This window comes from Gymnoscopelus microlampas (assembly GCF_963454915.1).
Source record: "Gymnoscopelus microlampas genome assembly, chromosome: 13".
Lineage (NCBI taxonomy): Eukaryota > Metazoa > Chordata > Actinopteri > Myctophiformes > Myctophidae > Gymnoscopelus > Gymnoscopelus microlampas.
The window spans coordinates 40,271,285-40,297,479 of record NC_139950.1 but is presented as its reverse complement, the minus strand read 5'-3'; the positions used below and the strand labels follow the sequence as shown (position 1 = coordinate 40,297,479).

Below are 26,195 nucleotides of genomic sequence, written 5' to 3'. Positions count from 1 at the left end.
CCCTCCCTGTATCACCTACCCATCGTCTCTGAGGGTGCACAGCCTCCCAATAACTCACCTTTTCCGTAGAAGAATTTATGGTAGTAGTATGCTCCCAGGTCAATGTGCTCGATGATGTAGCGTTTGACCTTCTCCCTGTGGATGGGCTGGTTCTCCCTCGGCACCTCCAGGACAGACACGCCGGCGTTGGTGCAGTGGGAGCTCAGGGACGACTCGAAGGAGCAGCTCTCCCCTCCGCCGGAGTAGTTGGCACTGTTGGCTCTTGAGAGGGAGATCCTCCGCTCGCCCTCGCCGCCGATCTCGTTGCGGAAGTGCGGGCAGTTCTGCACCAAGCTGCTGCTCTTCCCGTCGCCCTCGTCGGCGTCAAGGTTCTCCTTCGGGTTCAGGTCCTCCCTGCTACCCAGCGGGGACTCGAACACGGGAGGGCTACATACCGACACCCCCCCGTCGGCGCCGGGCATGCACGCCACTCCAGCTCCGGCAGAGGCGGCCGAGGCCCCCGTGGTGGTGTTTTTCCTCTGGCTCAGAGTGGCTCTGCTCGCCACGGCTTCGCTGATGTTGAAGAGGACGCTCTGGACGTCGTAGTGGGCGAAGCATTTTTGAAAGCTGAGCGGTCGCCTGTCCTCTTCCATCGAGAGGCGCAGGGCGTCGCTCTCGCTCTTGATGGTGCGCAGTTTCCGAAACAGAGACGTTTCGGATGAGTCCGACTTGAGCCGCCTCATGAAAGACTTCTCCCTCTCCCGGCTATAGAGGAGCGAGCTGTCTATGTAGTCGTAGCCCGCGATGTGGACTATCTCGCCCCGGGCGATTTGGGCTGCCGTCTGCAGACTGGGGGAGAGGGCCGTGTCGTAACGCAGCAGTTCGGGGAACCCCAAAGGGGGAACACTACGGTGGTCCATGGTGTCCACCCGGTAGCCCCTGAGCATGGTGAAGAAGCCGTCCCCGGTCCCCAGACCCTGCCGGTCGATAGAGGACGTGCTGCCATATTCTCGGTGCAGCGAGGCCCCCGTGTTCGGGTTGACGGCGTTCTGGTCCATGACGTCCTCCGAGTCGATGTCACTTATGGTGACGTCGCTGTTGCTGCGCTGACGGATGGGGTGGAGGCCCTTCAGCGGGGAGTGGCTGAGGAGGTCGCTCAGCGTGTACTTATCGTCCGAGTAATCCGAGTCCAGGGAGACCGGCTCGCTTTGCTCCAGTAGCTCGTCTTGCTGACCGTTCTGAAAGGATGTTATGACACTCTGGTAGTTTGGTGAGGGCCGACCGTCCCATCCGTCCTTCCTGGGGGGCCAGTCGGTCACCCGGGCTCGGACGCCCATCTTAGGCATGGCCGGCGCGCCGTTAGTTTTCCCCCCGCCGTCAGACGTCCCCTGTGCGCCGAAGGCCGGTGGTCCCATGCTCCCGTTCAGGGCTTTGAGTTTCCTGCTGAACAGCTCCTCTGGCTGCATGGCGTTGGGGTTGGGGCCTCTCTGGGCCTCACCGCGTTTCCCACGACGTTTGATTTGTTGTCTGTCACAGGGCTCAAAATACTCATATCCTGTCGGCGGACTCTTTGTGGAGCAGACACTCAGCACCCCTCGTCTTTACATGATGCAAGTCGCTCATCGGTGTCAAGGGGGGGAGGGGGGAGGGGGGGGGGGGGGGTCCTTTCTCCTGAGTCAGTGGACCGACCGTTGTCACAAGTCCATAACTCACAGAGGGCCGCTGGCACGACGACAGACGCGCACCATTTGGGTGTCAAGGACAAGTGTCTGAGAAGTGTTGAAGCACAGCGGAGTGCGTTCTCCTTTCACAGCACTCTGCTAATTCAGGGGGACAGCTGGACCCATTGGATCTGTGGGACAGAAACAAAGACAGGAGACACGTTAGCAGGCAAAGAGGGGCAGGCGGACAACACTGAAACTGAGCATTCTATACACAAAAGAGGAGAAGCGTCATGGAGTTTTCCTTCAAAACAAGCTGTTAACACAAAGTCAAGTTCAGCTATAAGAAATGTTTTATTATTATTGACCTAAATTATCTGTACTTTTGTTCTCCAATCTTTTTAAAGGCTCCCAGGGGTATAGAATAAGGGATACAGTGGGCTGTAGTAACCATAGCTATTCAAAGCATGGCATTATATACAGCTTACTACTTTAGCGGTGAGTGCGTGCTGTTATGAGCTTATAATGAGATAGTTTCCATGGTCATTCCAACAATACTATAACAGATGGTGATGGAGCTAGTACCAGCAACAAGAGGCAGATGTTCGTTTATGTGTTTAGATGTAGATCTGTTCCAACGGCTTGTCGCCTCATCACATCCACAAACCATACAGGAATATTAGTTTATGCGTATTCAATGAAATGCAATCTGTTGTAAGTTGGTTAGGATGAAAGGTAATAAGGCACAGTAAACATTCAATACTTAACATTGTGAATGTCCTTTCTGTTCCAAAAACTGTCTAAAAAAGCTAAACAAAAACAATAACAGCTGCATTACAGAGCTTCTCTGAAGTACAATTATTGTTATATATACACAAAACCTTTGTATATCTGAATTCCATACCGGCGCAGCACTATCTTTGTTAACACAGATAACAGGCTGGCTTAACACAACGTATAATGGCTTTATCAGCAGAACAGTTTTACCGGAAAACGGCTTCACTATGATAAGACAGGGAAACCATTACATTAACAAGTTAACATCCCCCACCCTTCGTCAGCTGGGGAATGTAAATAATAACAGCCAGCTCCTCAGGACAAAAGGCTGAAATCAGCAGCTATACGTTCATTAACCTGAGGCGCTGAGGTTGAAAACCCTGATGGGCACGTCCTTGATACAACACACAGTCTCGCTCCCTCTGGGGAGGTTTTCATATGTCACACACAGGCAGCAAACTCCCAGGGTTTCCATATTTATCCATAACTAATGCCGCTGCAGACCATCTGCACATAATATATACATTTGAGGTGAAGCTTTGGTCACATAGCTTAGTTTAATAAAACAAGAGAGGGTCTAATAACAGCGTGGCTTCCATGTGGATCTCGGATAACAATCCACGCATTCAATAATTCAACTTATAACATTTCAAATTCAAAGACGCGGCACACACACACTTCCCAGTATCCAAAATCCCACCTCTTGGGATGGTGTGATGTTAAGACCTGGGCCTGCAAAGATGTCCCTAAACACTGACACGCTGTTGCACGGCATATCACACCACACTGTGACACAGTAGTCACCATGAGCCTTCATGCGTTGACCTAAATGGGTTTTTCTTGTTCCGCAGCAGAGCTGGCGTTCTGCCTCAACTCTCCTGGTGCTGCAGTCATGGGATAACATCATAAGGTATTGACCATATTCCCATGGCGGCCATTTTGCTCATACATCATATTCAGGCGAGTTTTTCCATTGTTGAGGGGACCTTCAACATCACAGAGTGAACCCAGTGCAGAATTTATGTGGGTTTTCATCACTGAAGAGTCAGAATCCTTGCTCACTGTAGGCTACACTGTAAGCTAACATGAAAAAAGACTTCATGTTGAACCGGACGTCTGTGCTCTGTGTGTAGACTGACTCAGTCCGTCTCCCCGGGCTTCAGCTAGCTTACGTCAGCCTGTCCTTGACTGAACCTCGGCATCATAGACATGATTAACAGACTACTGCAGGCCATGTTTACATTTCTTAAGTCATTTACTAAGAAAAAAGGATAAACAATGTCAGGGTGAAAATGTGGGTCACATGAAGATTAACAAGAAGCCAGACTAGACCAACATACGGGACACGTCTGAAGCATCGCTGTAATAAAGTATTGGCCCAAGCCTGGGCCAAATAACAGTTCAAGGACAGAACTGCATGACCTAAAATGTAATAATACTGTCTCAAGTAGGTCTATTGGCAAACAACCCCACAGTCCAACCAGTTTCCGTCTCTCTCTCTCTCTCTCTCTCTCTCTCTCTCTCTCTCTCTCTGTCCTTCAGAGAGCATGAGCAATGATACAAGGTCTATATAGTTCCTTTGTCTCATATCAAAGAACAGAAATAAAATATACACTGTATATTTCTGAAAGAGTGAAGGGTGGGGTTGTGTAGAAACCTGAGTATTTTAGCGTGTTCCAAGAAATTGAAGGTTGTGACCACGGGCTGTATGGGTTCATATTCACAAGGACATGATCTGGAGTGACAGGGTATTTTACAAAACGCTTGTATAGGACAGCAAGACAGAGAGAGAGAGAGAGAGAGAGAGAGAGAGAGAGAGAGAGAGAGAGAGAGAGAGAGAGAGAGAGAGAGAGAGAGAGAGAGAGAGAGAGAGAGAGAGAGAGAGAGAGAGAATCATTGTGTGAATACACAATAGAACAATTGGGATTGTTCTGAATAATACTATCTATTTGTCTCCTATTATATCAGGGAAATGATATCTAAATGAGTGTTGTGTAATGTAGAATATCAAAGCTGTTCCCCTTTAAGGCTAGAATGCTGGCTATACAAACACAATCCATCAGAATATAGTGACATCCATGGTTCGCGTTTAGCTCTACTAATTGGCCTTATTTATGTTCACTTCATTAGATTGACATCAACAGAAAATGCAACCACATACACAACCACATACAATACCCCAGTAATGCTGTTTCTGTGCTCACAACGTTGGTATTCCATTCCAAGTCAATGCAGCAGCTCCAGAAAAATGTCTCTATGATATTGTCAAGAGCATATTGTCTCTCAATTATTTTTGATATAGAAGAGACTTGTGTTCATAAATAGTACCTGAACCTCTATTATCACAAGTACGAACTACGTACAACATAATAAGCAGTGTATTTTCACAGCATGCTACTGAAACTCTCCACCTCAGACACTAAAGCCTGAATATAGCTTGTTATACGACGGTGTCGCTTGCAGAAAATAGGCGATGGACAAGCCACACTGCATCACGAATCACCATGAGACTAAATTAAGCATAAGCAACCAACAATTATGACACTGTGTGAGATCCCACTGCCAGAACCTTTGTAAGAAACTAACTGGGTTCCCGGCTTTGACCGAGGTTGCGCGGGTGAAATAGGCACAAAGTACTTAGAGGCCAGTCTATGATTTCTAGCCTAGTGCAGTGTTTCTCAACCTCTGGTCCGGCCCACAAGGGGTGCAAATGGACCCTTGCGTGACTCTGTAACTCTGAGAGTAAATCTCTGGGACCCAATCTGCGTATTAGCAACAGTTTAGCTTGTAAGCAACACAAGACTTTCAATTACATTTACAGCTGGGGAGATTTAAGTACTTGTGATTTTCTACTGTTTTAATGTTAATCACCATCTCACTCGGCCAGTTATAGGAGCTACTTTTAGCCTTAGATGTTTTATGAATATGGCCCCTGCAGCACACGTTCACCAGCTGGCAATTTTCAATGCAAAGCATGAATTACAGTTTTAAGAGTGCTATTAGCAATAAAGGAAAGCGGCACAGGCTTATCAGTTTTAATAGCAGTATTAACAGTGAACATTCCTGCAGTTCTGACACAATTCAACCGCTCATCCATTACAGAATATAATGAATATTTGGCAGTAAAATAACTAAGGACTCCTAACTGCAACACCTTTATTCTTGGCCTCTCTGTACAAGAATGAGATCCCATTGAGACGTCTCTCAAAGGCACGGAGCAAAGAGAAGAGCAATGGCTGTCTGGTGGTGACCAACAACACACCCACGCTGTCAAACCATGACTGAACTGAACCCTGCTTTCACACCCAGATTTAGAGCAAGGCCAAAGTGCAATGCTAGCAAAAAAGTGCCACCTGTGCAAATACCTTTATCAATGGCAACATTCTGTCACGGAGGCTTTTTACAGATGACTGAGAAGACTCAGAACAAAGCAGAACAGGGCAGTTGACGTACTCGCAACGCATGACAACAAAAACAAGACATTTGAAGTATAGTAAGTCTATAAAGTCATTGCCAAGATCCACAGCTTAACCGCTTAAGCCCTACAGTATATACTTGGTTGTATGACGTATAGAGAAAAGGCAAATCTAAAAGCTTACAACACATGCGTTATTTTGGCTATTTTTGAACATTTCTGACAATTTGTGACCATTTTGACAGTATACTATTTCTAAATGAATCCATAATCCACGAAAAGACTCACTATTGTGACAGCCTTTTCACGGAGACTGACACGGTCTGATTGTGTTCCAGTTCCGGTCTTGCAGCCATTCTCTCTCGCTCTCCCACAGATGGTGGTTTTCAAAGCAACCAAAAAAGGAGTGAGGATGAGGGGGAGAGAGACAGAGTTTCTGTTTATGATCATACTTGTCCACCCTGTCAGCGCTATACTAGAGGGTCAAAGAAAGGTGAGGCGCCCCCTTATTTCACACTGGGCACAGGCCAGTGCTAAACCAAACCAAACCAGTGAGCATGGTGGTCCGTGTCTGGGTCCCCCACCCCCACCCCCAGCCTCGTGCAAGCTACTTTCACTGCAGACAGTGATTAATGAACACAGTTGTGCTACGTCCCTCTCTCCACCGACACCCCCCACCCCCTCCCCCCTCTGACGGGAGTGCGTCCACGCTACTTGGTCAGCGAAATCTATCTTTCTCCATGACCTGGGGGAGGCTGTTTCCTGCTTGCTCCTTTGTGGATGTATGTACGAGGGAGGCGGCAGATGGAAGGTAGGCGGTCTGCTTTGCTAACAGCCCCTTTATTACTGGAGTAATGTATAGCCATTATAGGTGTTTAAGACACAAGGCCGAGTGAATGGGGGGGGACGGGGGACGGGGACGGGGTGATTTGGAGGCAGAGAAAAAGGAGGGGGTGCGCGCCTAATTACAGTGATGAACTCATTTTCTGTCTCTGCTTGTCAGAACGCCTGGCTTTCATCTTGGTTTCATCCAGAGAGGAGAGGCACAGAGGTTCTGCCAAGGTCTTAAAATAATCCTTTGACATTGTGGCCTGATTAAAGGGCTGGCTGCGCAGATATTAATACGCTGTCATAAAAGTGAAGATGTGTCGTCCACCATCCCGAGATGAGTCCCCGCTACTGTCAGCGACAGACAGGCCTGCCCACTGGGCCAGGGGAGGCAAAGCATGATCTCATCCCCGTGACAACCTCACTAGACTACATCACACTAGAGTAATGAAGCTACGGAGCTTTTGTTCATTAATAAGGTGACCAAAATGTCCATTTAGATATGGGAGAGGAGACATCCAATACCGTTATATCACTGGTTCTCAAAGTGGGGTCTGGGAACCACCAGGGGTCCATGATTGGGTTCCAGGGGGTTCCCAGCAAAATGAGGAACTGTTTAAACATTTAAGACCAATATCATTTTTCAGATATCGACAAGCTCAAACAGGGCACAATCTCAAAATCTTGACACATTTTTACAAATATTCCCATATACGGGTCCCTGGCCCAAAATATTTTCAAATGGGGCAAATATATACATCAATTTGGGAGTCCTTGACATGAAATATGTGGAATGATGTTTGAGAAGCACTGCGTAATATATTGTCCTTTTGTTTTGAGATTCAGTGCTTCAAATGTTTCTAACATTGTAGCTTGCTAATAGTCTAGTTGTCCTATTATCTGTCAAATTAAGATGCTATAGTATCACGTCTAATCCACAAGAGATGGTAGCAAATTAGGCAATGGGGAGACTTGAGGTTTGTCATTATAGCTCCTTTTTTTTTTACAAAAGAAAATAAAACGTGTGCTTTTTGTTTGGCAATGATTCCTGCATCTGGTAACAATGATAGCAGTCATTCTGAATAGCTTAACTTATCTCACCAGGAAGTCTATTGAACTGTGACCTTTCAAAATATCTTAATTTGCACTGTGGTAATTGTAGGAGGTGCTGTGAAAAAAAAAATATATATATATATATTCCCATCACGGGTACAGTTTTGTTATATTTTCTGTCAGGAGCACTATTATACATGTTCTCAACTCACTGTGAACAGTTAGTTAATGGCATTTCAATATGGTCACTCTGGAGACAGAGCTGTTTTATGCATTCTTAAACCCTGAATTAATCAATCAGAACCTTAGTGTTTGTTAAAGGTGTCAAAATGCATTGTGCTTTTAATGGGCAATGACACTGCTGAAAGTATACATTTCTTGAAACGACACACTCTATGTTAAGAGCCGTCTTTGATGGTGTCTGGCCTATTTCACCTCAGGCGAGAGCCAACCATGTTTGTTTAGCTCTTTGCATGCTGCTGGGAATTACTGCGTTCTGGGGGTGAACACAGACCCATAATTATGGCAAATTATCTTAATAAAGCCTGGTGTAATTGACCAATATTAATGCTCCTCTGTCTTAGGCTAGCAGGAAGTGGTAGCTGACCTTGTCCCTGTGGAGTGTCGACCTCCAGAACTGAGGTCAAGCCATGATGCAGCCATCATCATCCCCTCCCCTGGCCATGCTAAATTAGGGTCTAGTATAGGTTAGAGGCCAAGGTGATTATTCCAATTTTCTAGCTCATGGATTCCATCATATAGCGAGGCAGATTGCATTTGAAACTGATACTTGAGCTACATGAACTACAGCCATATAAGTCTACTATTCACAAATTAATTGTGTGTGTGTGTGTGTGTGTGTGTGTGTGTGTGTGTGTGTGTGTGTGTGTGCGTGTGTGCGTGTGCGTGTTCTACTTGGATTGAAACTTGAGTCTCCCTTGAGAGAAAACAAGCCATCTACACAGCCATCTACAAGCGTGATCCCCCCCTGGCCAAGGGAGATATAAGGCTTCTGGGCTAGAGTCAGGGCTGCTCCTCTACTACAGTAGGTTTGGACGTGTCACACAGGCTTATTAGTACATACAGTAGGAAGGAGAACGGCCGAGCGGAAAACAAACAAACCCGGCGGCCTGAAGCACGTTGTTTATCCTTCACTGACCACCATTTATATTCTTCAATATGCTCACACACACAATCAAAACAATGACATTTCCAGGTCACTCTGCACTCGAACCGAACATGATCAAATGTGCACTGCAGATGATGTTGTGGAGTCTCAGTGAGACTGATTAAAAGCACAACGCCAGGAGAGTTCTGGATCCAATCCTGCTTTTGCGAGCAGCTGTTCTATCCTTGAGGTGGGAATGGGAGGGGGAGCGTGTGATGGTTTTGGGCAAAGACAGATATTAAATTCCTCACACTTGCGGTCGGAGAAGGCGGGGGGGTTCAGGAGTATAGTGAGAGACCACAACAACCAGACACGGGCATCTCCAGTTTGACAAACACACTTGTGTTTCTGCTCCACTGGAGCTATTCTTTGCTTTAACTGGGTTATTGCAAAGGACAGTGGGAGGTTCACCCCTTAAAGCCCTATAATATACTTTGTTGTACAATGAATGGTGAGGCATGAAAATAGCTGATCTACACACACTCACAATGCGCCGCATCGCAACGCGTTGTGAGCATGTAGAGCCTATTTACTGCAAATGTTTGAATTGTTTAGAAATTTAGAAATAGTTTTTTCTATTACTTTTTAATTCATTCATTAGTTTCACTTTCACCTCTAATCTGGTCTAAAATAGAGATGATGACAGGTTGAAAGTGGAAGAATGAATGTGGTGGGGACGGAGGGGACAGGGGGGAGGGGGGTCAGAATGGGAGTTTTGCCAAACCTTGCTCTGAGAGATTTGTGCAATTAAACCACAGACCCAATTAATTGGGCGATCTTATCCTTGAGAGTTCATTAGAGGGGCCTGGGAAACCGGGCGCTTCATCTTCCCAAAGGCCCTCCGGCCCTCCGTAACCATAGGGGGCACTTGTAAAGAAAAGTGTAACGTGCGTGTTTCTGTTTGTACAAGGCCATCATCACTGGATGGAAGTGTGCGGTCCAAAGAAAAGCCAACACATCGCTCTCTCCTCTGTCGTCTTTCATTCCGATGTCACCATAATTCAACCCCTAAACGAGGGGAAGGATCTCCCACCAGCTGACACTCAAATTAGCACCGACGCTATAGCCTGGCCTGTAATTGCCCGCCCACACCTTCCTGGACACACAGCTATAACTCAGGCACTATGAACTCGATCTCCCAGCTCCACCCCTCTTATTGTTATCAGACCACCAGCCCAACTCACAGCGGCGGGCCAGCACTGCCTGCAGGGAGTAACGGTGAGATTTTAATGACTAGTTTGAATGGAGGGTAACACCCTCAGTAGGAGGGTAGGGGAAACCATTGAGATGGACCCCAGCCCAGCTGTCGCATCTGGCCTGACGTGTAACGAACAGCCAGTCGTCTACCCCAGCCTAGTTATTCAATAATAAATGCTCAAAAATGTGAATGGGAATTTGTGAATTTAACAAGCACAGCTGCTTAACATTTGTTAAGACAGAGAGTGGGGGTTGATTTGTACCAAAGGAAGAGGATTAAAAACTCTTTGCTGCTTGACGGATAGGCCATTTTCACATGTTCCACTATAGAGGATGTTGGGATGTAATTGAATGAATAAAAGTAGATTAATTTTCACCATCACGCCCTCTCTGTCCTGCTCTCTTCCTTATCTTAAAAGGACAATATCAGCATCAATTCACATCGTTTATTCAGACATAAACCGTACATAAACAGACTCTTCTCCCATTAATGGCATTTTTCTTTTTTTTAAGTTTTGTGTTTGTTTACATTTTCTCCAAAGTCACATTACCAAATTATGTTGGCAAAACATCATTGTGCAATTAATCGTGCAAGTCAGGGATGTTTGACTTTAGTTTAAAAAACTATCTTTCTTCCAGGGAGTATTTTCGATTGTGACAGACTTTTCAATTCAATCCATGCTATAAAATGATACAATGAAGTAACTTTGACAAAAGAGGAATGGACAGAATCCAGTGGCTTCCTTGTAATCAAACTAACCACAGTATGCTTTGGAAAATGCTCTGCAGAAACATCAAGTAAACCTGTCATAGTCAATGGGCTAAACATGTGTATTGAGTAGCCAATATTTTTTTTCCCTTCTTTCTCCCAATTTAGTCTCTCCCAATTTTCGGCCAATTAACCCTCCCCAAACATTTCGATGTTGTGACTGCAATCACTACTAGCTCACCTGCCAGTGAGGAGCGCCCACCAGGAGGATGTAGTGCCTCTGTTCAAACCCCCCCCCGCACTGACAGGTGTCATCGTGCAGCGACAAAGATCACCCTCGGCTTCCCTCCCCCCGAACATGGGCTTGTGTTTGCATAGACGCTCGGCCAAACCCCATGTACCGCAGTGGATTCAAACCCCTAGACAGGTACATTCCTTCTATTCTTTTCTTCCCTTGCCCCCCGTCCCCCCCTCTCTCTTCTTTCTCTTTTCTGGAAACAATCAAAACGATGGCACTTGCACAAAAAAACACTTTTACACCTGTAAAAGCTGTGATGTGGCAATAAAGATGATTCTGATTCTGTTCTGTATTCTTATCCCTGCACCACCAGAGCACCCCTAAACATGCTAGCGCACTGGTATGGTCCTTTAACTATTTAACTCCCGATCCCATCTCTCATCCAGTCTCTTCTCTTTCTCTCTCTCTCTGTCTACGTCTGTTTCACCCCTCTTATCACGGCTGTCGAGCATTGTTACTTTAAATGGTTAAGTCCACTGCCAACAGTGAGCCGTATACTGACTTCAATGCTGAATGAGACAACAGCAGAGCTAGCAGACAGACTGAGGGGTAATAAAGACAAGACAGGGGGGGGGACAAGTGTGCCTGTGTGTGTGTGTGTGTGTGTGTGTGTGTGTGTGTGTGTGTGTGTGTGTGTGTGTGTGTGTGTGTGTGTGTGTGTGTGTGTGTGTGTGTGTGTGTGTGTGTGTGTGTGTGTGTGTGTGTGTGTGTGTGTGTGTACGCGCGCGCGCTTAAGATGAGACTTAAAACAGGCAGCCAGTGAAGGAGAAACAGAGGCGATTAGTGGGCTTTTGTTTACATCTCAGCGCACGCCAGACACAGACCTGAGCTGACCTCAGCGCAGAAACAACCATCATGAGACAGAGAGAAGACAAAAGGAGGTCGGGCGGCAGAGAGTAAACATATAGCTTCATCATCTCTGTTCCGCACTGCTCTCTGGACCTGAGTCCCACACTGTGGGACGCACACTTTCACTAATGTCCTGCTGCTGCAGGTGAGCCCAGTGAGCTCCACTGATGTAATAAAGGGTAATTCTCCTTAATCACTTAAACCAAGCTCACCACAAGCTTGTAGATCTTTTTTGGTGTGCTATATATATATATATATATATATATAAAGGAGTGCTCGTTTTGTTAGAGTTCACCTCCCGCACTCCCCCAAGGCCAGGCAGCCCCCCCCCCCCCCGTCAAAAAAAGAAATGACGTCTCGGCAGTATCGAGACTAGGGGGACGATGATTTACGACTCTATCCCTATCGGGACATAACTCGGTTGCCCGCTGAGTCGGCTGAAGGTGCCTTCGCCACGCTCTGCACGGCGACTCGCTCGCCTAAGCTTGCTCGGTGGTGCCTCTCGTGGCTCAAGTCACCTTCAGACGTCACGCCACCGTCGGTGAAAACGACTGCACCTTTTTCAATCTGACTGGTTTTCCAAACATATTGTGACATATATTTATATATATATATAAACAATACGGTATATATGGCGTTCAGCACTGTCCCAGTACAACCTCTCTGAGAGTTAAAGCAAATAGGAATCAGGCAGGGAGAGAGATAGAGTCACAAGACATGACTCAAATCAGGGTTGGTTAATCAGCCTAGCCTTTTATTTGCACTGGGGCTGATAAAAAGACAGAGAGGGTGATAAGCCAAAGGGCTGCTATGGCAGCCAACTGTCACAATGAGCAACCTGAAAAACCTGGAAATCAGCAGCATGTCAAACACTGATGAAACTCGGCCGCCAAACATGGTAGATGGTGTGGATGGTTGATTCTCCGTTGAGGAGACAGTGGTGTTTATTCGGGTGAAGAGGAACCAAAACAGAGTGGGGGAAAAAAGTGCCCTTCAACGGTTCACGGAATGGCTAGACCTTTATTGATCCCGAGGGAAATTCAGTTGTCCTCTAGCTAAGCCCTGTAGTCTGATATCCATTTCTGCGGCTGCAGCACAAGGTCAGAGTCTTCTAACTGTCACCATCACCACACCTAATGTCAACAGAAATGCTTGCACTCATAAAAACGGAATAATGGCCCATTCCGGGCACCTAAGCTAGGCTACAGTGTAGCCTGACGCGGGTTCGAGTCCCGATCCCGACAGCCTTTGCTGCGTGTCACTCCCCATCTCTCTCTTTCCCCATTTCCTGTCAGCCTACTGTCCTATAAAAACGGAATAAAAGATAATTAACCGGGGCAAGGGGAGTGGGGTTTCTAATTGAAAACCATAGAACTCTGTAAGCAATATCTTCAATCCATCCATCCACCATCCATCCATCCATCCATCCATCTTCTACCGCTCGAGTCATCCGCTGCTAATCTCTGCACAAAATCAATAAAGAGATCTGTATGTTTGGTTTCCTGCCTGGGGGGTAATTTATGGGGGTAATATAATCTTACTACCTCCAACGGTGCAGCTAATGGCTAATTTATACTTTGTCCTTCGGCTGTGTCATGTTGATATTTTTCAGTCAAAAACCTGTTAGGCTCAATGAGCAACACTAATTGATTGACTAATTACTAAATAGACTAATTAGGCTTAACGCTGAGAAATGGGTTTTCCTACAGGTGATTTACCAAGGTACCCCCCACGTGCATTGAGCTTGAAACTGGTTGCATGGCTCCATCTGGAATGTGCCAGCATGCTGGCTGACACTGGAGGACAAAGGTCACCAATGGTCTGCCACCATTTTGACTTAGTTAAGGTAAACTGAGCATTTATCGGACAAACATCAAAAGGTTCAAATTCTTATCATTCCTTGTACACATTCATACCTCATAATGTCTACCATATGCTCTTTAACAGACACAGACGCTGTTCTGCAAGGAGACACATTATGATTGTTAATTTTTCAAACCAAGAAAGCGAGTGAAAACAAAGAAATGCTGATACACAAGTATCCAAATGCTATGCATGTTCATACATAAACCTATTATGAAGCTCTGAATGACACCCTAATTTGTACATCATCAAGATGTTTAACGTTTTTTGGGGGGCTTTTTGTAAACGTGTGACAACATATGCACTCACATATATTTCAAAGTTCCACTGCAACCCATTGGCCATAATTCCCAGCGTTGTAATAACAACATCCACATGCCAAGAGTAACAGCCAACCAGGTGCAAACGGCAAACCTAAACCATGATGTGTGTGATACAACTAACCACTAACTATCACATTGATGATGAATGGAGCTGAGCTGTGGGATACGGTTGAAGCTCGAAACGATGAGAATGGAACACTTGTACTCCCTACTGTGTCTCTGGTTGCTTTCATGCCTAGTCTCATACCACAGTTGCGGTGGTGGTACAGTTGGGTGTACAGTGTGGCTACCGCGATGAAGGACAGGAGAAGAAGGCCTCCTCCTCCTCCTCCTGCCCACATTGGGGTAAAAAAAAAGAGAGGCTCGTACCCCCTGGTCCCCTGCCAGCTGGCTGCCAGCCCAGCTCCTGCCATGCAGCACACTGCCATTGTCCTTCACTCAGGTCTCTCACGGTGATTAGAGAATGAAAATAGACAGACAGGAGGACAATAGATCTGTATCTGCTCCTCTCCGCAGGAGAACAAAGAACAACAGCACTTAAATGAATAAGAGAACTCCATATTGCATTAACCACTTAAGCCTCATATACTGTCTTGATCGTACATCAAATGGCGAAAGCCGATCTAGCGCGCTGAAAACGTGATGTGATTGTGATGCGCTGTAAGTTTGAAGATCTGCTACGTTTTATTTATCCCCCCCCAAAAAAGAAATAGGGATGCCAGGGTTAATATGATTAACCAGCAGATCGATATAAACTGAGATTAAATCCACTTTGTGTTCTCTGCTGAGGATAAAGTCAGCAATCATTATTACAATACTAATGCACAATAGGATTACTGTAAATGTGACTAGCATAAATGTTACAAACGGTAGCCTACGTCATTGGGTCTCAAAGTGGGGTCTGGGGACCCCCAGGGGTCCGTGGGAGGATTCCAGGGGTCCCCAGCAAAATGTGCTAATATAGCGTGAGCGTCACAATCATGTTTAAACACTTTATCCATATTTTATACTTTGGCTATTTAAAAATAGCAGATCTACAAGCTCATAGCGCGGCACCGAGTGCCACGCTATGATCTGCTATTTTTGAAAAATCGTGACAATTTGTGCAAATCTTTGAATATATATATTTTTCAAGCGAACATTTGTAACTCAAATCTTTGCCTCTGGGGGTCCCTGGAACAAAATATTTTGAGATGGGGGTCCGCGGCCAAATACATATCATTTTGGGGGTCCTTGGCATGACAAAGTTTGAGAACCACTGGCCTATACATCAAGCCTACATCTGCAACAATCATTGATGTCATTCATCTGACATCAATGCAGAAGCATTGATGTCATCCTCAGTGCATCCATGCAGGCCTCACACAAAACTGAAGCCCCTGCATGTTCCCAACAGAAGGAGATCATGTTTGTTCTTGGCCGCGGCGGCGAAGCCCCGCTGACAGGGAGAGCTGTGCCGTGGCCCTCCTCCAGGAGGACCATCTGTCCTCCAGGACTGGGGAGGCTAGGCGGGCCGGCCCTCACCTTTTGTGGCAGAGACACAGGGAACGGGGATGGGTGGGTTCCATGTGGCCCAGCGGGACCTCCAAAATAAAAGCACCACCTATTATGATTCGGCACAGATCCCTGTTGCCAGCTCCCAGCAGCCTGCTGTTATTGCTGCTCACCCTGTTCTCCTCCGGGAGATAGAGAGACATAGAGACACAGAGAGAGGGAGAGAGAGAGAGAGAGAGAGAGAGAGAGAGAGAGGGGAGGGTTTAGAGACACAGTAGAGTGTCTCTCTCACACACACACTATCTCTGTGTCTCTTACCCCATCTCTCCATCTCTGTTTCTCTCTCTCTCTCTCTCTCTCTCTCTCTTTTTCTCATAACTATCTGTTAAAAAAGGGAGTGAAGCGTTCAGACAGGAGGCTGTGAGAGGAAGTGTTTTTTTCTTCTCACTCTCCATCACACAAACCAAGGTCAGTCAGAGGCCACGTTGTCAAATTATCACCGAGGAGGAGCAAGGAGGGAGGGAGGGAGGGAGGGAGCGATACGGGGAGAAGTGAGGAGACAGATAGAGCCTGAGAGTGTTAAGAGAGAAAACCCACGCACGCCACGCACGCACACTCACTAACACCCATTCACGAACACGCACGCACACACACACACACACACACGCACACGCACGCGCACATACACACACACACACACACACACACACACACACACACACGTACGGTACGTCATCAGCCACAGAGAACATGGAACTCGTTAAGAGAAAAAACCCACGCACGCACACTCACTAACACCCATTCTCACACACACACACACACACACACACACACACACACACACACACACACACACACACACACACACACACACACACACACACACACACACACACACACACTATAATGCTGACCGGCAGAGCAACCTCAGAATGTGTCAACGCTGAGGAACATCCTGAAACAGCCGCCAGAACAACCTCCCTGCCTGCATGGCTTACTCATTTCCACTGGAACTTATTTTCTTTGCAGTGAGTTTGTTGGTCTGTTTCTCTGGGTCTTTTTTGTTTGTTTTGTTTTTTCCCCCCAACTGCTGCTGACAGAAATCTGGCAGAAGAGAGACAATTCGGGATTTTGTTTTTTTGGGGGGGGGGGGGCAGCTGTAATCTCCACAGTCTGTCACAGTGCGGGGTTTTTTAACACACTGCCGGGAGGTAGTGTACGGAGAGAGAAAGACGGGAGGTATAGAGGGAGGGAAGGGTGGGAGAGGTGCAGGACATCGTGGATGAATCACTCGTTTATTCGCTTCTCAACAACAGCCACAAAACCTTCAGTGCCTGCTATAAACGTGGCCTCGTTCATTCTTTCGTTCATTCTTTCTGCAGCGCATCAGCCCTATCCATCTGACATGTCAGACAACAGTGGTTTTTAGTTTTTTACCCTGTGCTCTGGAAAACATTAATGCAAAGTGAAAGGAAGCAAAACAAATCAAATCAAATCAAATCATGTGCATCTCAGGATCCACATGGGAACGGCATGGCTCCAATATGGATCTGGTACTTCATGTGGCCAGCCTGTGACGTCAGTCATCTAATATGACTCCAGATTTGAGCATGGTTCCAGCCCGAGCCGAGCCCCATCGACTTCCATTATTATATAAGATCAAAGTTAACATATGTGTAAAGATTTTTTTGCATGGAGGTACTAGGACGGCCTCCTGGCAGCACGCCCAAAGAAATGTGGCGCTGATCCTGATCGCTCCAACGGTTTGCAAGATTAGCTTTGGACAAACGCAGACATGCACGCGCGCATGCACGCACGCACACACACGCACACGCACACGCACACACACACACACGTCGACCAAGCCTCCTACAGAGCCACAACCTTAAAAAAGAAAGACATGGTACAACAGTGTGGCTTCCCTATGCAATCTGCATGTGTACCAAGGTACTAGTTTGTGAATGACCTCACGACATTATCAATTAAAACGTTAGTCTTGCACAAACTATGGAGATGGGGACATACATACATACAGTACTGGCATCCAAGTATCTCCTGACTGGCCACAGCCTGGAGGGACAGTGGATCTTGAAGAGATTTATAAATTCACAAAACACGTCCATGGCCTGCCTGCTGGCAGCATGCATAAGAGATTTGACCCTGATCAGTGTAGTGTGAGATTAGCCGTGGACACACAAACATCTGGGAGACAGACAGTACATATGTACATACAGGGAACATACAGGGACATACAGTACAGTACACATACTGTAGCCAAATGCCCCTTTGGTGCTATGCCATTCAAAAAAAAAGGATAATACAGCCTTGGCACTTCTCCTACTGGGACAGTATAGAAGATCAGCTTGATCTATATCAGCAGAGTTAGTTGCCATGCCTACCTGATTAGGGCAGTCCTTTATCATCAGAGCCATAAATCCTATAAGCAGGCGACACAAAGCCCTGCGTGCCATGGTGATAATGAGCCCACTGCGGAGCCTCTATCCAACTGCATTAAATCCATCAGGCACTTGTTGCATACTAGCCTGTGGGAGAGCCGTCCAAAAAGTGACACAAGAGAAAGCGAGGGACAGAGAAAGAGAGAGAGAGACAGACAATCCACTGCACACTTCCCTTCTCCACGCACAGCAGAAATGGTCCAAACTGAAATACCACAACTACAATCTTCTTTATCCTCCTTTATCCAATAATGACCCAGGATAGAAAAAAAAGAGGGGAAATGAAAATAGAAAACACAAGCAAACTGAGAGAGTGAGACAGACAGACAGTAGACCCAAGCAACCACTACACTAGGCCATCCGTTTAGTGAAACGCATACAGCTGCTCTCCTAATGCCTGGAGCCCTCTCCCCTCTCTCTCCTCTCCTGTGACACAAAGCCCCCCAACAGCTGAATGGGGCTCTGCAACATTAGCATATGTAAGAGAAAGTAGGTGGCTTTCCTGGATGGGTGGGGATGAGGGTGTAGGGTGGGGTGGTGTAGGGTGGGGTGGGTTTGGGGGGGGGGGGACCGTGACATTCAAAGTTTTTTCTGGCTGACAGGAAAGAGGGCAGAAAAAAGGGAGGAAAAAGGCTATTGTTCCTGGGAAAAGACAGCGCAGGTCCACCCGGTGACCTATCCAGATGCGGTGTGACGGCAGGCTTTTTGGAGTGGCTGCGGCAGCGGGAGACGAGAGAGAGAGGAATTCACTCCATTCTGTCCCCCCCCCCCCCCCCCCCCTCTGTGAACCACAGCCTGGGCAACACGGAAAAAGACTCCTCGACTTTAACCAAACCAGCAACCATGACCAGCTGAAAGGAAACCCCAACAGAGTAAAGATGGGTCAGAGAGAGGGAATCCGTCCTCGTTCAGACAGTACCCTGATATAATGCCTTGATCCGCACGCCGTATGCTGAGCTTACGTTGTTTTATTAGTTTTTTCCTTCAGCAGAGATGCTACATATTACTGTAGGATAAACCATAAGATAATATAAACCTTTATTGATCCCTGGGGGGGAATTCAGGACATCGAACAGACAGGAGGGGGAGGGGGAGAGGATGGCGGTAAAAAGTGGACAGGTGGGCTGCTGGTAGGGTGCAGTGTGAGGAAGATTAAAGCTATAGCACACCCCCGTTCTCCATCGCTATGCTATGGACAACTGTGCAAAAGTGACATAACCCATTAAATCCGGGAACGCATCACTGTCATTTTTAGATTTCTATGGCTATACAAAAATAGCAGATATACAAGCTCACCGAGTGCCGTGCTATGAGCTTGTAGATCTGCGATATTTGAAGAATCGTGAAAATTTGTGAAAATCTTTTAATATATATACTGTATATTTTTAAGCAAACATTTGTAACTCAAATCTTTTCTTCTGAGGGGTAGGCCTACCTGGAACAAAATATTGTACAAATGTTCGCTTTAAAAAATATATATACTCCAAGATTTGCAAAAATGTACACGATTTTTCAAAAATAGCCAAAGATATCTGAAAATGACACATGATGCGTTCCCGGTCTATAATGGGTTAACTTTGATGCTACGAGAAACAAAAAACATCTCAGCATGTATGTACTGTAACAATGAGCGATGAGTGTGCTCTCCACTGCATGGTTGGAACGGAGAACTAAAACACTGTTATTCTCACAGTGCTTCCTGATGCACTCCTTCTGCCTCTCTAGTCTGTTTGTGGTTGGAGGAGGCAGGAGCGCGTTAATGGCAGGAAATGACAGACCTTAATCAAGCTGAATGAATGGCAGCAAGTATAGGCCTTTGTGCCACGCTCGGCTTTGATCCAGCAGTCTCTGTACTGCAAGGCAGGTTCTCAGCTTTGATATGACTTAAAGGGAAAGGAAAAGAGTTTTTATTTGAAGAGCAGGAAGCCCCAGGAGGTAGCACTTTAGAAAGCTCTCTTGACACGGGGACCCGGCAAACAGACACACCATTCTGCAGCCTATACACACACACACACACACACATGTGCAACAGGTCCTGCGGAGAAACGCACACTCACTCACACACAAACACTTGGTTCCACATGGGCCACTGGGGTCTGGTAGGTAATTTAAATACCAGTGGTAGTCATTACACGAATGAAACGAACACACGTGCACCTTCGTGCACACATGCTATAAGGCAGAGGGTCAAACACGGCACCGAGAATAAACTCACAAACCGCCGTCGAGAGAATAATATTTGGTTGCTAAAGCCAACATTAATTCGTTAAACTGATCCAGATCTGACTCATTCCTTAGGCTCAAGACTTAACCACTTAACACCTATTTTATACTGTGTCATACAATGCAGTGATGGAAGGCACACATAAAATAAATCCTTTGCACACCTTTGGAAGTTTCACCTATAATGACGTGCCCAAAATAGGGAAGCTAAGGCCCTCATGGAGAGATTATGAGCCATTCCCCTGAGGTTGCAGGTTCAGGCAACCTGGGATGGATCTCTGCACAGGAGATCCATCCATTTAGAACTGGGGTCCAAACGTTGCATGGGGCCCAGAATTGAGGGAAGATAGTAATATTGATATAATACCATATGAAAATGAATTGATGCAGTCTAGCTGACCAGGCAGAATTCTGTTCTTAAGCACATTGTCAGCACTGTGTAATAAGTAGTATTTAAATGGAGACTGTTGCAGCTTCTGAACCTAAATCCCACTGTTCAGATGTGAGATCATATACCTATGTCCTCTCTCTGTGTATTTCTCCCATGCAATGACATCAAATGCGCTGTTTTGCATAATCGGGCATATGCGTCGTTTCAACGATGTGTTTGACAATGGGATTTACATTCAAAATTGGTGAAATTTCATGTTCTTTAGAGCTCTCTTCTCGTGGGGACCCAGCACACACACACACACACACACACACACACACACACACACACACACACACACACACACACACACACACACACACACACACACACACACACACACACACACACACACACACACACACACACACCCACACACACACACACACTTTCATTTAGTCATTTGCGTAATTTAACCTAGTGACACAAAATGAAGGCAGAGCCTAGGGCCCATGAACATCCAGATCCGGCCCTACAGGTAACCACAAGCAAAATCAAACAGACTTTTATGTTCTTGTTTATCCCACATGATATAAACCTGCCCAATTTAAACGAACAAACTCCACTCCATGCCCCCAGTGGCATAGTTGGTTTTACATCGGCAGTTTAGTTTGGTGTGTCTTCATTTGCTTAGTGTAAGTAGGTACTAGGTGCTGTGTTTTATGCCTCACTGAATGCAAATTTCCCATTTGGGACAATAAAGTTGTGGGGCTCTATAGCAGGGAGTAAGGACTACGTACTGTACCTATACCACAACAGGACTCTTTTACTTAACTGTACAGGAACCTGGTGGTGTGACTGATGTCCTCTGGTGTATAGAGAATAGTGAACCTGTAGGCCAAACCAAGCTCAGCATGGAAGCCATTGAGTCGTGCTATGTAATTACAGCACTAAACAGCTTACAAAACCGTAATGTGGTCAGGAACAAAGACTTGGGCCTGATTGCTTCCACCAGGGGACCCTAAATAATTCAGAGAATGAGAGACACCTGAATGCCCCAGGAATGAGTGAAATGTATACCTTCTGTCCCGACACTTAAGGATGCATTATTATGGGTTACCGTTGCGTTGACTACAATGAGTCATCTCAAGACTTTTGATCACAAAGAAGTGACATTTTTGAGGATGAAATAATCTGTGTTTTAAGCCCCACTAGCGGTAGGGCTTCAAGGATAGTGGTGTCAGTCGGTCGATCTGTCTGTCCACCACCCCTCCCAAACAAAATCTCGAAAACTACAGCCTGGATTACCGTGGAATTTGCTCCCTGAAGGATGAACCCTACTGATTTTAATGACCCTGGCATATGGCCCTTCTTCTAGTGTCACTCTTAGGTCAAAATGTACATTTTAATCAGGCGGATTGCAGGATGCTTTTCATACCCTGCATCACAGCTTCAACTTGTTTTCTGTTTTATTTGATTTCACTTAATAGCTTTTGGGGGTCTATGGATGGCAATGCCGGTCAGTTCAAACCACTTTTGTCCGTTTGGGTGTAAAGTGCAGCATAGCCTCAACGGGTCGACTAGTGGTGCTTTGAGACTCTTGAAATATTGACTGGTGCATCCGGCTTTGTCGAGTGTTTATACGAACAACAATTGGCCCGTGTTCAGAAGAGGGAAGCCAGGCGTGGAGGGTGATATTTGTCATTACACGTACAACTGAATAGGGGAGAAAAAAGGGGTAAAAAGAAAAACTTTTAAATGAAATACTGACCGGTAAATGTTGGCCAGTAAAAAGTTAAATGAATAAATAGTGTTGTGGAATGAAACCTTTCATATGATGATCACCAGGCACGTGACACGTTGCTGCGAATGCTGCCTGGTCTTTTTACTCACATGGTTGGCAGCATGGGGCCAGCGTGATGACGATGGAAGCACTCAGTCCATCCTGAGACACAAGCCCTTAGTCATGCAGAGCGAGAGCGGAGCGGCTCTTTCCTACAGAGAGCGAGGGAAGGATAGCAGCTGGCAGACAGCAGGACACACACAGCATCTCTCTGAATGTCATCTCTACACTTTTTTCTTCCCCTCTCTCTCTCTCTGGCTCTCTCTCTCTGACTAATTTCTCTCTATCCTTCCTTCTCCCCCACCTTGCTACCCCCCTGTCAGTTTGTTCTGATGTCTGCATTCAGCCAGACCAGGAGGCTGAAGTCTGTCCTCACTGTCCTCACATGTCACTCCATAGCCAGGACGGAGGAGGAGGGAGAGAGAGAGAGAGAGAGAGAGACATACAGAGACAGTGACAGTGCGAGACAGAGAGACAGAGAGAGAGAGAGAGAGAGAGAGAGAGAGATAGAGAGAGAGACAGTGACAGAGAGAGAGAGAGAGAGAGAGAGAGAGAGAGAGAGAGAGAGAGAGAGAGAGAGAGAGAGAGAGAGAGAGAGAGAGAGAGAGAGAGAGAGAGAGAGAGAGAGAGAGAGAGAGAGAGAGAGAGAGAGAGAGAGAGAGAGAGAGAGAGAGAGAGAGAGAGAGAGAGAGAGAGAGAGAGAGAGAGAGAGAGAGAGAGAGAGAGAGAGAGAGAGAGAGAGAGAGAGAGAGAGAGAGAGAGAGAGAGAGAGATACAGAGAGAGATGCAGAGAGATAAAGAGACAGTGACAGAGCGAGACAGAGAGAGAGACACAGAGACACAGAGACAGTGACAGAGCGAGACAGAGAGAGAGAGAGAGACACAGAGACACAGAGACAGTGACAGAGCGAGACAGAGAGAGAGAGAGACACAGAGACACAGAGACAGTGACAGAGCGAGACAGAGAGAGAGAGAGACACAGACACAGAGACAGTGACAGAGCGAGACAGAGAGAGAGAGAGACACAGAGACAGTGACAGAGCGAGACAGAGAGAGAGAGAGACACAGACACAGAGACAGTGACAGAGCGAGACAGAGAGAGAGAGAGACACAGAGACAGTGACAGAGCGAGACAGAGAGAGAGAGACACAGAGACACAGAGACAGTGACAGAGCGAGACAGAGAGAGAGAGACACAGAGACACAGAGACAGTGACAGAGCGAGACAGAGAGAGAGAGAGAGACACAGAGACAGTGACAGAGCGAGACAGAGAGAGAGAGACACAGAGACACAGAGACAGTGACAGAGCGAGACAGAGAGAGAGAGAGACACAGAGACAGTGACAGAGCGAGACAGAGAGAGAGAGACACAGAGACACAGAGACAGTGACAGAGCGAGACAGAGAGAGAGAGAGAGACACAGAGACAGTGACAGAGCGAGACAGAGAGAGAGAGACACAGAGACACAGAGACAGTGACAGAGCGAGACAGAGAGAGAGAGAGAGACACAGAGACAGTGACAGAGCGAGACAGAGAGAGAGAGAGACACAGAGACACAGAGACAGTGACAGAGCGACACAGAGAGAGAGACACACACACACGCAGAGACAGTGACATAGCGAGAGAGAGAAGCTTTGCCAGCAAATTATGCTGAGTGTAAACAACTGTCTCGTCTGCGTCTATCTACATTTTCACGAGACAACTTGTACAGAATATGACAGCCGTGAGTGACGGCAGGACGCCCCTCAGACCAAAACAGAGAAAAAGTTTAGAGCATGGGGTTACGAGGGACCACCATGAGTCATTGTTCTGTCTGGTAGATATTATTCAGAGACACTGTGTGATTTGCTGGATTTGTGATACAATGCAATGTCATGTCATGAACAAACACAGAGCTGAAGATCTATGAAGAAAGGCTGTGCCAAACTGTGTACTGTATGTTGCCCCAGAGTCAAAATGGCATCTGCAAATTTCTAAGCACTTCCCCAGCGTTAATCTCTCAAGAACAGATTCTGCTCTACGTTTGAATCTGTCAGTAGCCGTGTTGACAACCCGTGCGCATTGGTTTCAAGTGGGCGTGCCTTCAGATCAGGAAGCAGGCCGCACTTTACCCAATCAAATGTAGTGGGCGGGATTCACGTGTCCGTCGATCCTTCCCCCCTCGAAACTAACCAAAACTAATTTAACAATAGCGTCCGCGGAGCAGACAAAACCACGGAAAGATATTCACATTTTAACTTGCTCTTTCATCATAGAAATAAGTGGGCTTATAACCAAAACCATCCATGTTCTCTGGTTGAAGTGGTGTTAGTGTTCCGTGTAGAAATATTGTTAGTGGGAATGAAAACATAGTCGTACCACCCGGAAGGGGAGCGGTGAAGGCAGACCAAAAACCCTGGTTTCCTTGCGCACGTGTTCTGCGTTTTCTTCCGCCCAGAGCTAACTGAGATAGAACAAACAGCAGAGGTCGCTGTTTTTCATTTTCAGTTAGTTCTGGGTTCCCAGATTGCCCCAGCGTTGGCTATTCAAAATTAGCAGATCTACAAGCTCACAGTGCGTCACTTCGTGCCGCACTGCGAGCTTGTACATCTACTATTTTTTGAACATTTTTGAAAAATCTTGAAAGTGTGAGAACTACTGATTTTAGATGGCATTTGTAGAAGCGGCCTCAGGCATGCAAAAAAGGTGGATGCCAACCTTTTCGCCCTGCCACGGTTGGAATACGCTGTACAGTATATGCTGTAATGGTAACACTGCTGCAGTTCTTGTTTCTTGTTGATCCCTAATCATGGTTTGTGCCCTGCATGCAAGGTAAAAAAAAACTAAACAGGCACTAGTGCAATGGAAATTAAGTTAAAGTTTGTTTTGATGAGCGATCACTACAAAGCGGTTCATAGAACTCATGAAAAGAAGCAGCAAGCGACTGTCTGCATTGTTTATTTACTTTCTGCCATGCATAGTCTTTCATTACATAATTGAGCATGCAGGGCACAAACCATGATTAGCCCATTAAGACCTGGAACTGTGTCATTTTTAGATTTGAGCTAAAAAGCATTATTTTACACTTTGGGCTATTCAAAAATAGCAGATATACAAGCTCATAGCGCGGCACCGAGTGCCGCGCTACGAGCTTGTAGATCTGCTATTTTTGAAACTTCATGAAAATGTGTGCAAATCTTTGAATATGTATATTTTTAAAGCGAACATTTTTAACTCAAATCTTTGCTTCTGGGGGGCCCTGGAACAACATATTTTGATGGGGGTCCGCGGCCAAATACCTATACATTTTGGGGGTCCTTGACATGAAAAAGATTGAGCACCACTGATAAACTAACATAAGTTTTTCAGAAAACTGTTGGGATTTAGGAGACATGTAGAATCAGCTTCAGGTCTCATTGGGTTAGGGATCAACAAGAAACAAGAACTGCAGCAGTGTTACCAACCACCACAGCATACAAGCGTATTCCAACCGTGGCAGGGCGAAAAGGTTGGCACCCACATAATGCTGTGTGGATCCAGCTCCAGCTTAGCTGTACGCAGCACGGATGACGTCTTTCATACACGCCGGGGCTAGATAATGAGGGTTTTTGACGTTCGGAGGGTCTAAAATTAGCACGCGAATAATAATCACTGGCTAGCGTGCTGCTTTTTCATTGGGAGCTTTTGGCAGGAGGCGCTGTCCTGCGTGCC

The 26,195-nt window shown here is 46.4% G+C and overlaps 1 protein-coding gene across 1 annotated transcript in view; it reads right to left on the bottom strand.

The window, feature by feature from the left end:
* LOC311059253 (signal-induced proliferation-associated 1-like protein 2) overlaps positions 1-26,195 on the bottom strand; it is a 120,443-nt gene that overhangs the window by 76,148 nt on the left and 18,100 nt on the right. The window contains 2 exon segments of the mRNA XM_084076994.1: positions 59-1,459; positions 1,462-1,831. Coding sequence (XP_083933120.1) covers positions 59-1,459; positions 1,462-1,531 — 1,471 coding nt within the window. The 5' untranslated portion in view covers positions 1,532-1,831.